Consider the following 13,877-nt stretch of genomic DNA (forward strand, 5'->3'; position numbering starts at 1 on the left):
TTTTAATGAAAATTATACCTTATAAATACACTATAGCAGAATAAAGCACTTATTTTGTCTTTCTAGCTTCAATACTTTTCATATAAATGTAATACATATGCAGACATTTAATAATTATAAACTGCATGCTTAGTCTCATCTTTATGGTTTTACTTATCAATATAATTAAATTCATTAATAATTCAAACCTGTATACGTTTAGAATGTCATTTTATCAATTAGAAAATTTGCAGCATGCTACACAAACAACATGGGACATGTCTAGTTACGAAAATGATTGTTCCGTCAGTGGATGATTCTTTCTGTATCATGTCCTACGGATGGATGCTTTAAAATTAGTTTCGACCATTGGAAATAATTCATCCTTTGGTCAGTCTGCTTCGGACATTATACACGTTGAAGATGAAGAGGTAAGTCTTACTCCAATTAGCAAAGCGTGGCGTTTTTATAAGTGATGTCTTGAAACATTTGATGAAAAGGAAGGGATAAAGAACATTCTTTATATAGAACAGAAGATTATTATATACAAGGGAAATTTCACTCACGTTAATTTCACGTGGATTAAGATTTACGTGATCATTAATCTCTAGCGAACTTATACTTAAAATTCCAGTAATCTGATTTCATATATATTTTTGTAGTTTCATGCGAATTTCAAATCGTGTGAAATTCATGTTATTAATAAATTTACGCGAGTTTTACGTAAAGTTCGTTTGATGTGAATTTTACGTGACTTTTTAAAATAGATGTTACAGTATGTGAGATTCAAGTGAAGGTCTTATGAGCTAAATTTGCCTGTAGAATGAAAACGGGAGAAAATATGAATAGCTAAGAAAAGGGAAATCATTAGGACGTGTAATACACAAAAAAATTACTACAAGGAATCGTATACGCACTTCGTTAACTTTCATTTGGCCTTACCAAACTTTTAAAGAAAAGTCTGTTTATAACGTCTTCATAGATACCAGGATTTAGTACACCATACGTAACAGTTTCTTTAATAGTTATCAAGGGAACCAGGATTATAATTGTGTACGCCAGACGCACGTTTCGTCTACATAGGACTCATCAGGGACGCTCATATCAAAATATCTATATAAGCCAAACAAGTACAAAGTTGAAGAGCATTGAGGATCTAAAATTCTAAAAAAAAATGTGCCAAATACAGCTAAGGTAATCTATGCCTGGGATAAGAAAATCCCTAGTTTTTCGAAAAATAAAAAGTTTTGTTCACAGGAAATTTATAAAAATGACCACATAATTGATATTAAGACACATTAATTAATGACGATCGAATACAAAAAGTAAAAAAGGCCAAATACATTTTTGTGAATACATTACATATGAAATTTTATAATTAAAAAAACAAATCAATATTTGATTCAATCACCCTTTGATTGAGAGAAGCACTTAATCATTTGTTATGAATAAAACAAACATAAACATACTGTGTATTATTTAGTGACACCTTAATTAAAATTAGAAATAGTCGAACAAATTTGGTTTCACGTATAGATGTACAAATGTAACTGTTAGTAATGGAGATAGAAGAACATCATTTATACTTGCAATACTCAGATTTCTTGATTGATTAAATTTCTGCATTAATCGTCTTGATATATAAAGTGAAAATTGAAGAAAGATCCATTAAATGTACTTTAGTTATTCAAATTATAACGAAATACAGAAACTACTTACAACTGTAACTAGGGAGACACAAATTGACAGACTACATGTATAACAAATGTTCGGTGTAACTATGTAACTATGATTTACTAACAGCAAGCAATGACAAGACGTACACTTAATTGTGTTAAGCTGGATGTTGAAATTCCTACGCAATGGCACAAAAATGCACGTGCTGTCTTTGTGCATCAATTGGTTATGAAATCTATTAATTCGATGAATCTCACGCTGAACTTGAGAATTTTGAGATTATTATTTTTTTTACCCATAAGTGTATTCAGATATATAAAAATATGATTCAATGATTCTGTATTAGCTTGCTCTCCCTGAGTGTGGAAGGTATCAGTGTAGATCATTAGTCAGGTCAATTAAGATACATGTTTGCTGCTTTTTAGCAAGTACCTGTACTTTCTTTTGCTTTGACGGAAACTAGTTACTTTGAATCCATCTTTTTGGTACTCCAATTGTTGTTACTCTTTAACAGCATTATATTTAAGATAATCATATCAGACAAGTATAGTTGCAGTTAATTCTAGTTTTTGTCAACTGAAATTGAGAATGGAAAGGGGAATATGTCGAAGAATTACCCAGACCAGAGACTAAAAACAGTCCAAGACCACCATAAGGATCAACACAGCGAGAGAATAGTTTGATTTTGATACCCCTATACCGCACTTTCTTATTGTCATATACATACGGAGATTTGGTATAATTGGCAATGAGACAACTATCCATTACATGTTTGTCCTAATGTTTTGTGTACATACTGCTAATTCGAAAAATCTTGCGATGTTTAATTTAGATATTGTAAAATTCGACGGAATAGGATTGACCCTGGCAGTATTGTTTGTATGCACACTTTCTTGAAATCGCAACGATAAATCTCGCATTTTTAATTAGTTTTACAATCTCAATATTAATTAAATTATTCTATATATTATACACTTTTTATAAGGACATACATGTTACAACAAGTTCCCGGATTTCCAGCCCAGATGATCAAAAGAAGCGGAGAGGCAAGAAGATATCTGTACTACATCCTCCTGATGGTGGAATACCTGCATGGAAAATGGTCGGCGTTTGTTTCTTTATAAACTTCTGCAAAGAGTTCATACGAAATATAATTCTACATTCTGATGGTTTCTCGGACGAAGTAGGAAAAGAACTTGCACAGGATATATACAATGTTTACAGTGGTTTTTCAAAATTTGGAGGTAAAACAAATTAGTTTGTATATGATATATGATCATGCAATTAAAATAACGGAACACCAAACTTCAGGTCTAATAGGTAGCTATGTAAAAATTCAGATTTTTATGAGGTTTAGAAATGTAAAAATGTAGACACATGCATTTTGCAAGTATTTATCTCGTCAGTGTATTCAAAGAATAAATCTTAATCCGACAACGTATGAGATCATATTTTTTTAAGTAACAGTAACAATATACATTAAAAAAATTGGATTCGTTTATACTGTATTAACTTGCTCTCCTTGGGTATGGGAGGTACTAATGTAGATCCTAAGCCGGGTGAATCTAACGACTTCAAAGTCAATAAGTGCTTTTGAAACCTCAGGTACGCCGAGTTTTGAAAACCTACACTTATAAGTCTTGTTTGTAAAGAGCCGAAATAATATTTCAGAGAAGTGTGACATGTCTGTGTCAATTGTCTTAAATGATGAGCTACCAATGGCGAAAAAAACATTTGTTCATTATGCCCTTGCTTCCAGTGTAAAGACGGGTATCATCATAATACCCCATCAACACATTATTATTCTTGATGTGCGATGTTGCAGCTGGATGTTAAGTACTGTCCAATAAACCAATTTTATTGCAAAAGCACACATTTAATATGTAAAACAAAATCTATAAATATACAAAATAATGTGTTTTGTCCTTACACAGGTGTATTTGCGGCTGTTATATCAATTCGGTATGGATACGGAATGGTAGGAATTATAGGATGTATCACGGCAGCTTCCGGTTTACTGTTAGCGTCCCTGTGTACAACATCTCTCCGGGGTTTGATAGCATTGCTAGTTAGCTGTGTTTCCGGTAAGTCATTAAAGCATCTCATTCAATGATTCAAGGGACGCAATTTGCGAATAAAGATTTTGGTAAAGTTCTCGGATAGTATTTGAATTTTACAGATTTTTATGATAAGCTTCACATTCAACAAATACGGTTAATATCCTTTTTTTAAATGTAATTTTTGGTTATTTTGGTGTTGTATTTTGTACCTGTAATTGGACACAAATAGAAAAAGTGAAAAAAAAAAGTGAAAAAATCAGTAAAAATAGATGAATATCTAAAATTGGCTGTGAAGTGAGTTAGAAGACACAAATAGAATAATATTTTGATTTTTTGGTTTTATTCTGCTTTAGATTCAGATTCCTTCTAATAATCCGACTGTTTTTCGGTTTTGTAACTGTTACTACACAACATGTGATGATTTCATTTTCAACCGACTTTAACATGAAAAAATTAAAACAAGAACTAAACATACAAACAGACAAGTAAAACATGTTTAAGATCAATATGACTATATGGACACAATAAGATGTTTACACTCGTATAGTGCCGCTTTAGCGGCGAAAAAACCCATCATACTTAGATTGAAGGTCGATGTTTTACCATATCTATTTGCAGAATGTCTGATAATAAATTATTCATGTACAAGGATTTTTATAAATGTTTTGAAGAGGCCCATTCCTTGGTTTTCCATTCACGCTGCTATAATCATATATTTTTACTCATTAAGATTACGATTGATTTACAGAATTATTATTGAGATGAACTTTAAATATTTGCTATTCAATCTTTGGTTTTTGTGTGTCTATATCTGTAAATTTATTTCATAATTCATAATTGTAATCGATGCAATAGAATTAATTCTTAGAATTGCTTGGTTTTGAATTACTTAATAGACTGTCACATACATGTGTGATCTTGATGATTGATATTTGTCATGACATAATACCTTTAAATATAACCGTTTCATTGTTGGTAAAGCGTGAAAGGTCACACCCATGGGAATATCTCTTTTGCATTGGTATGTTTGTACTAACTATTACAACAGAAATGCAATAGTATTTGATTTGAGAAAAAAATTGACGACAATTAAGAAGATCTGCAAAAAAAAAAACAACAATGGTTTTCGATCCGGGGTTTCCGTGTTTTATTCTCGTTATGTTATATCTGCAAAGTCCTTTGTAGCTAATAATCCGATGTATTATTTTGCTCATTGTTAACGTCCTATAGTTGCTTAGATTCAGTTCATTTTGACTCTGATAGAAATTTTATTATTTCATTGACAATTATACCACATTCACCTCATTTTTATAATATGTTTAACTGGTCTAACGATCCCTGGTTCCAACCCCACTTAAAAAACAACGGACATGTTACAGTATAAAACTATCTTATATAAAACAACACTCAAATATGTATGCCAATCATCTATAATACTACACGTTTTGCGACTACAATTATCAGCCTGAAATTCAAACACGAATCGCCGTATGATCTCTCTTTTCAGAGTACGAACAAATTTCTTTTTAAAAGTGTTTAACATTTGTTTCTCTTCGTATTTTATGCCAAGTAATGCCAATTCTACACTGGAAAACAAATTGAAGAAATGTGTCCATTTTTGATTCAATAATAAGAATGCCAAACATAGATAACGTATCTTATTTTAAAAATATATGAATCATTTACGTTACTAAACCGGCTTTTATCTCAACAAAACGGTTTCTGAAACTATCAGACCAAAATGTTTGATTTAATATTTTAAAAACGATGGTGTTTTGTTCTGTTTCTCCATTTTTAATTGGCCATAGTATTGCGTGTCGTCGACTTATTGTTTTGATTGCCGTGTGATATCTTCATCCAATTGTATGGCCCACCTACGATAGTAGAGTGGCATTATGTTTTCTGCTCTGCGGGTCCATTAGTCCGTTCGTTCGTTCGTCCGTCTGTCCAGCTTCAGGTTAAAATTTTGGTCAAGTTAGTTGAAGATGAAGTGACATCATCTTGAAACTTAGTACACATAGTCTCTATGATATGATCTTTCTAACTTGAATGTCAAATTATATGTTTGACCTAAATTTCGCGGTCCACTGAACATAGAAAATAATAGCGCGAGTTTCAGGTTAAGTTTTTGGTTCAAGTTTTTGGTCAAGGTAGTTTTTGATGAAGTTGAAGTCCAATCAATTTGAAACTTAATACACATGTTCTCTATACGATGTTTTTTTCTAATACACATGTTCTCAATACGATGTTCTTTCTAATTTAAATGCCAAATTATATTTTTGACCCCAATTCCACGGTCCACTGAACATAGACAATGATAATGCGAGTGGGGCATCCGTGTACTATGGACACATTTGTGTTTTGTCTTACATCAAAGGATAACAGACCAATGTTTTTAAATTGTTATTTTTCAGGAATAGGAACCGGATTTATGGAATATGCGATTCTCGTTGTTGTTTTAGAATATTTCTCTACCAAAAGAGTGAAAGTAATAATTATTGTTAATATAGCAACAACGGCGGTGAATGTCATATTTTCGGTACTGCTGGAATTAAAGAACCATTACCCCGAGTTAGTGTTACCATGGAGTTTAACCTTTCGTTACCAAGCTATAGGAATGGCAGTAGCAGTAATAGCTAGTGGTTTTATACGCACCCTTGAACTTGAACCGGAACCGGATATTAAAAAGATCTACCGGCATCATCATCTACAGTATTCAGACTTCTCACCAAAAGACTGGAATGGCTTGGTGAAGGATCTCACTTTTTATCTGTACATTGTGTTTTTCTTGTTATATGATTTTGGTAAGTAATAAGATTTTTCAAAAAATGCACGCCGTCTTTCCTGTTTCCAATTTTACGCTTAAACATAATCTATTAGAATCTTTGTCATTTCTTTTTTTGAAAGCCAAAGGTTTCAAACTTTCTAGGATGGAAGCAAACAGTTTTCAGCATTACTGTTACAAGAAAAGAGAGCGGCATTAAAACAAGTCGTTAAATAGAAAGTGTTCAACTTTAAAGTGGTAGCTTTTTATATGTTTGGTACATTCGATGCGCTATCCTCAATTTAATGTCACAAGTAACGCTAAGAACCATGCAAGTGAAAGCAAATATTGTATCAGTACCTGAATACGCCCAAAACAGACTATTATAGTAGGACATGTTACTTAAGTTAATTTTAAAAATTATAAAGTTATGAAGTAATAAAGATATGGTTGGGAGAAAATTAATTTGCTAAAAATAGAAGCAATGCATACTGAGTTTTGAATCACAAACTATTAGCGCAAATGGTATATGATTTTTTATTGTATTATATATTTTTACTTGGCATAATTGAGTTATCCTATACTCTTCATTCATTATATTTCTAGTGTATTTTCTATATTAGTTCGGCTCCAAATTGTCCCAACGGCATATACATTGTCCTCCACTTAACGTTAAATGTAATTGCTAAGTTACCAAACTGATGGAATAGGAAAAATGAAATATATTTTGCTAGGTCACATACATTTCGATGATTAGAAGTTAAGTTGATGCGTAGTGAATAATATATATAAAAAAACAACTAACCGTTTTTGGATCAAAACTTTACATATACTAACCAGTGATGCAGTTGTTTAAATGTTTCAATTGGTGTAAAACAGTAGTCGAGAAATAGGCAAGGCGTGCTTTCTGAATTGCATTTTATGTACTTATTTTGTATAATCATAATATAAAATTCCCAGTGAAAAAAAAACATATAATAGTACTATCCTTAAAAGAAAACAGCAGCATCAATAACCATTTTACAATATCTTCTGTTTACACTAAATATAAGAATATAAATTTATTATCGCCACAACACAATGCCACACGTCATAGATATTGACTTTCTAGTGAATAAAAATTGCACATGCATACTCTGGACAAGCAGATTAATATCTGATTGTAATATATTCACCATTGGTTTTTTTTATACTAGTGGCGAATAATAGCTCGAAATATTGCCCCATGTTTACTGTTGAAAAACATAACTGTTCTGATCTGAAGACATATTTTAGCTGTGTTTGGTTGTTGGTTTGGTTCCCATTACCGTTTATTGAATGAGAAGGACCGACACACATGCCTTAACCAGTCAATTCTACAGTTATACAGAAAGGACTTCAGGGGAAAGTGACTGACAAGGCGGATCGTGATATGGATATACAGAACACAGTCATCTTGGCATATCAAATTCCCGGTCACAGTTATCACTCTTTCATGCCATTACAATTGTTTTTTTTCAATATCAATACAATATAGCTCGGATTAGGTTAAATCGTTTCAGGAATGTTTTTCATACTGTCCAATAATTATGTATTGATATTGACAGAAATAAATTGCTTCGAGCAAATTTGTATTAAATATGTTCTGTCTACATTTCAGTAATTTGAATGATGTTATTGCAATTAACAATATTTTCAAATAATGCATAGTTGACAATTTTGATTGTTTAAATTAATATGTTTTTGGCCAATTTGATTTTTATGTTCTCATATGTATTAAGGGGGCTCGCGGGTCTAAATAATTTTTTTTTATTTAATATAGGATTTCTCTATATTTTTCTATAAATGAACTTTATCTTATACTTAATAGAAAAATGAAATAAAAAAATGGGGTCACCGTTCATTTACGCTCACAATCTGCCTTTGAAAGAAGCATACATTTTTGTTAATGTCCTTTTTTCTGTTGAACTAATAGGAGAAATAGCGGTAATATCGAAATAAAAAAAGAACTTAATTACAGAAATCGCTTCAATTTTACAATTATTTAGTTTACATGTATGTACAGCTTATTTGAAAACAACAATAAAAAATACAGGTCACATATGAGTCAAAAAAGATATTTCAATTTTAATGTCAAAAAATGGCTTTTTTGCACCAAAGGGAGATATAATTTGGAGCTTTTTCAATGATATCTACATTTTAAAAGTCACCTGCGGCCAACACGAATTATTTTTTTGGAATGATTTTTGTACCATATGATAAAGTAACAACTACTAAATACAATTTGTAATGTATTAAAGTTTAATTTTTTTCTGAAAATCGTATACCCGCGAGCCTCCTTTAAAAGTAGTTGGCTTTCATAGCATTTGCTATTAAATGTACCTGAAGTAAAAGTACGTTATTCAAGAAACACGTGTTGTGTGCACGACAGTTTATTCCAGAATAACGTGTTGTGTGCACGGAAGTTATCCAAGACACACGTGATATGTTCATGGAAATTTATTCTAGAAACACGTTTTGTGTGCACAGAAAGTTATTCCAAAAATAATTGTTATATGCACGGAAGTTTATTCCAGCAACACGTGTTGAATTCACAAATTTCCACATTCTTACATCGACTTCATTTAATTGCAATGATGTTTCGATGTATTGAGCCATATCCAGCACCAATTACCATTGTCCTTGAAACTAAGTACCGTGTATAGCATCTTGAAATGCAAGGACGGAGCTAACTTAAGGTTTATAACACTCAGGTCATATATATGGGATGCATGTATCGTATATGTGCAGTGACCTGTATTTGTCATCTTTCTTCTTTGTTCTCTTGAGAATAGTTGTCTCATAAATAATCATACAGTGAATCTCTTTATCTTCATACTGTAAATTTTTAAAAAGAAGACAGGACTTTTTGAAAATGAGATTTGTTTGAAATAAATTCTTACGTACATTAGCTCCCTTCCTATTTTCTTTCATATTCTAAATTATGTATACTTATTCTTTTTTTTAGGTTAGATAAACTGTGATATAGAATGTTTATGCTTTACACAGAATACTAAAATGCATAAAACAAGCCATTTAGTTTAGCAATCAGTAAGTTTACAATGGCAGACTTTTAATTCCAATATGATATTGGTTGTACATGTATATGTATAGTCGCAAAAACTACTTTCGATGTAAAAACAATGTCTTAATTCTTGATTATTTTATCTTTTATTTTCAATAGCTGAACATCTTCCTGATATAAGAGATTTAACAGAAAACCAAAAATGGGCGTTTGATTCTGACCAGCTAATGACAGCAAAATTTGTGCCTTATATGGGATTTGCGTGTGCCTCACTAGTAATGTGCGCATGGAAGAATCAAACACTTTCCAATATATTAGCTGTACTTGGACCAATTAATTTTATTGCTGGTCTTGCTACATGTGTAATCTTGCCATACACAGACTTTGGCCTTATAGTATTTTATGGCATTATATTTGTAGTGGCTAAACGTAAGTATAATAGGAGTAATTCAGGTAAAATATAATGCTTTAGGAGTGGTGTGAATACAGAGAAAAAATACCTAAAACAAAAGCATTACAACAAAAACAAGCAGAATAACAAACACAAAACAAGCAAATCATCCCTAATTAAATTATAGCAAACCGGATGATTTCTGTATAGTTTGTATCGGTTATGATTTTTTTTATGTACTTTTTAAAAAGCATTCGATGTTTTAATTGAAAATCGATGTTAACGTTGCAGCAAGTGTATACTCATTTTGCACATTATTCAGATGTATTGCACTTCTTTATCTGGTATTTTAGATTGTATATTGTGGATGATGTTAGATGTAATACCGGACGAATTCGGAAGGAACAACACACGTGTGTGTCTAGGTATTGTCTGTTTTGTAGCAGGGGTTTGTGAAATGGGATCCGCCTATGCAAAAGGTTAGATTCAAATGTTATTTATTAAGAATTTACTCTTAGACTGATAAATGAATCTTGTATACTGTTATACAGTAGTCTATACGATTGTCCTTAAAAAGAACGTTGAACGAATCTACTATCCCCTATTCTTACATCGGACTTCTTTTAAACTCAATTTAACTGTGCGTATTACTGTGTGTTTGTTTTTCTACATTAGCAAGAGGTATAGGGGAAGGATTGAGATCTCACTAAACATGTTTAATCTCAACGCTTTTTTTAGCCTGTTCCGGGACAAAGACCTCTGGCCTTTGTTAGTCTTATATGATTTTTAATGTTAATGACAGCCTCCAGGTTTGGGATTTCTTGCTGTGTTGAAGAACCACTGGTGGTATTCAGCTACTTTCTGCTATTTTTTCTGGTTTGACACATTCCCTATTTCTGTTATTAACATTGCAATTGATATAACACACAATACGTGTGAGTGGCTTTTAAGTCCGTTTCATATTTACGAAAATGAAATGAAATAATCATTTGGTGTTATTGTTTTGTATTACAGAATCAGCAGAAGACTACATAGAAGAAGAGACAGAGAAATTTAAAGCAGTCTTTATATTATCTGGTGCTTTAATCATGGCTTCCGGCTTGTTTGGTATATTTATCAGATGCCTAATTGTATTATATAAAGATCCAGAATATCGTCGTCGCAATGGAGAATGCTAGTATCACGTGACTTGAATTTAAATTGAAGTGACAAAATGTGCCCCTGTTTGCGCAATGACATACAACACATTCGCATAATTTGTATGTATATGACGTTAATGGTAAAATGTTGTGAAACCGTATGAGATTTATTATTTTAATAGGTACAAAATTCGAAAAGATGATGACCGATTTTAGCTACGCTTATCAATATGTCTTGACATGTGTGTGATTGTGAGGTATTTTTGTTGTTGTTCTTTCGCAGAGTTAACGTTAACGAAACTGTAACAGATTATCATTTACTGTCCATGAGTGTACGATTGAACATTTTACATTTGCTGTGATCCTATGAAAACATTAAAGAAGTGACTCTGAGTAGAAACAAACTCTTGCACATCATGTTATATTTTATTTGACATTAACTTCGTGAGCGTTTAGTCATACATAATCAATAATAATATGAAGCATAATGTTCCGTTACAAATATCAAAGTGAAGTGTTACCAATATAGACCCGAAGAAAATCACGCGCTATGTGTATCATTGTCGTATAAATATTATTATTTCGTATAATCTAAATTATTTGATCGTTCAAAAAGAGTCCAAAGTCATGTGTAACTGCATTTTCAAAGGTAAATGAAAATATCAGATACTTTTTTTAAAGTGATAATCCGCACATGTACATATATTTGAAATATCTAGAAATAGAAATATAAACTTACACCAGGTTTGTTTACCACAACATCGTAGCAACCAATCGAATGCATTTCTATTTTAGATTTGATGTTTTGAAAGTATTTTTATTTTTTGATTGATACAAAGATGTACATTGCATCGACCAAAAGAGGTCAATATTACACTTGTTTTGTACTTATTGAAACGCTATAATTGCATATAATGTTAGTGTAACATTACCCCCCTCCCCTCATATGTTTTCAAAACCAGATGTCAGTAAATAAAAAACCATTGAGACATTTAAACGAACAAAATACGTATTTGTAAATTTAATGAACAATCATGGAATTGATATCAAATATGTTGGTTGTATTAGCATATCTTTTTTCAATAGAGGAAAAATGTAACGTTTAAAATTTGTTACTTCCTTTTCTCCATTTTAAAAGGATATTTTCCTTGTCAATAAAAGAAAAATCTTTGCGGTCGACCGATATTAAATAAAATATTATCAAAAGAATTTTATCATAATATAGTTTCTAACTATTAACATTACAGTAAGCAAATATAAGGGAAGAAGGAAACGAATGGCTTAAATAGGAATTAATAATTCTTTTTAGTACTAAGTAATCAAAATTCGGTTATTAAATGTGGGACATAATTTTAAATAGAAAAAATAACTCTGTATGCAATTTATATTTTCCCTGTGCTTATGGGTACAAATAACAAGATTTAAATTTGAAGATCTAATTAAACTCACTCGCTTTCTTAATCTCGTGGTTATGTAGCGGTGGGCAGTAGGTCCATTTGATATTTCCTATCTGCTATTGATCTTGTTGTAGTTTCCCAAACCAAAGTGTGGACAATTGTTGGCTTTATTTAAGGATAATCAAGTCTGTGTCCACAACTCCTCCTATACTACTTCATACAATGTTTTTAAATTTCTATCAATTTTACACACATATACATCAAATTATAGGCTTAAATGTACCTCTTTTTTTTGTGTTTTGATAATTTTCGTTGGCTTCCCTTACAAAAGCATGGTCTTTGCCATTGCTTATTTGGGCATAAACAACTTTTCCTAATCCTTGGATTACAATTATATGGCTGGGTGCGAAATATGACCCAGTAGAGACATCAGAGACAGAATCGACACTAATCTTCTATCTCAGAATGAAATTTTTATGTAAAAATGGTCTCAATGATCAGCATTTTCAACACTAATTAAATATATATAAGAAGATGTGATATGAGTGCCAATGAGACAGCTCTCAATCCAAATAACAATTTATAAAAGTAAACCATTATAGGTAAAGGTACGGCCTTCAACACGGAGCCTTGGCTCACACCAAACAGCAAGCTATAAAGGGCCCCAAATATTAGTAATGTAAAACCATTCAAACGGGAAAAACGTTTGAATGGTACCACACCTTCTCCCTTTTCTATGTTTCTATGGAGTTTTAGACAATAGAATATGAGGGGTTACGTTCATCTGTTAGATTTTGAGATTTCGAAATTGCCTTGAGTTTAATTAAGATGGATGCACGAAATGTTTTGAAAGACAGCATATCTAATTTGCTTATTGGGTTTGAACATACATTGAATTATTACAAATTATATCTCTCATCTCCCTTGATAGGTAATTCTCAAGTTTTGTTTTCTCCGCGTACACATGATCCTTGTTTTGTGTTCATTATCTTAATAATTTTATCATAGAAATTAGACAATCATTTTTAGTATTAAAGAAAGAAAAATCTTCAAATCTCGCGTCAGAGAAAATTAATAATACCCAATATATTACACAATTAGAGAATTTCCTAAATTTTGTAACTCTTCTAGCAATGAAATATTTTCTTCACCAATATACGTATCTCGTTTCTAAAGTTTTTGTCAAAAAATCCATAAATGAAAGGATTTGCCATGTGGTTGAAGCCATAAAATCGTTCAATAACGGCGATAACAGGGTTGTACAGTGAACATGGTGAAATTAAGTACGATCCATGTATGTTTTCATGAATGTATAAAACTAATATTGGTAGATAGCTGACCAGGAATACTAAGCTGATCAAAAATGTTATTTTTACGATTTTACGCGACGAGGCTTCCAGTACCCTACGACGACCTTTGCTTACAAC

General features: G+C 31.7%; 1 protein-coding gene across 1 annotated transcript; it reads left to right on the forward strand.

Moving 5' to 3' along the window:
* Positions 1-218: 218 nt before the first annotated feature.
* On the forward strand, positions 219-11,465 carry LOC139481323 (monocarboxylate transporter 2-like). The gene is made up of 7 exons (XM_071264562.1): positions 219-410; positions 2,642-2,900; positions 3,591-3,740; positions 6,131-6,520; positions 9,683-9,952; positions 10,268-10,393; positions 10,929-11,465. Exons 1-7 carry the CDS (start codon positions 321-323, stop codon positions 11,090-11,092), a joined length of 1,449 nt encoding a protein of 482 aa, XP_071120663.1. The 5' UTR covers positions 219-320; the 3' UTR covers positions 11,093-11,465.
* The last annotated feature ends 2,412 nt before the right edge of the window (positions 11,466-13,877 follow it).

Source organism: Mytilus edulis, chromosome 7 (assembly GCF_963676685.1).
Source record: "Mytilus edulis chromosome 7, xbMytEdul2.2, whole genome shotgun sequence".
NCBI classification, from domain to species: Eukaryota; Metazoa; Mollusca; class Bivalvia; order Mytilida; family Mytilidae; genus Mytilus; species Mytilus edulis.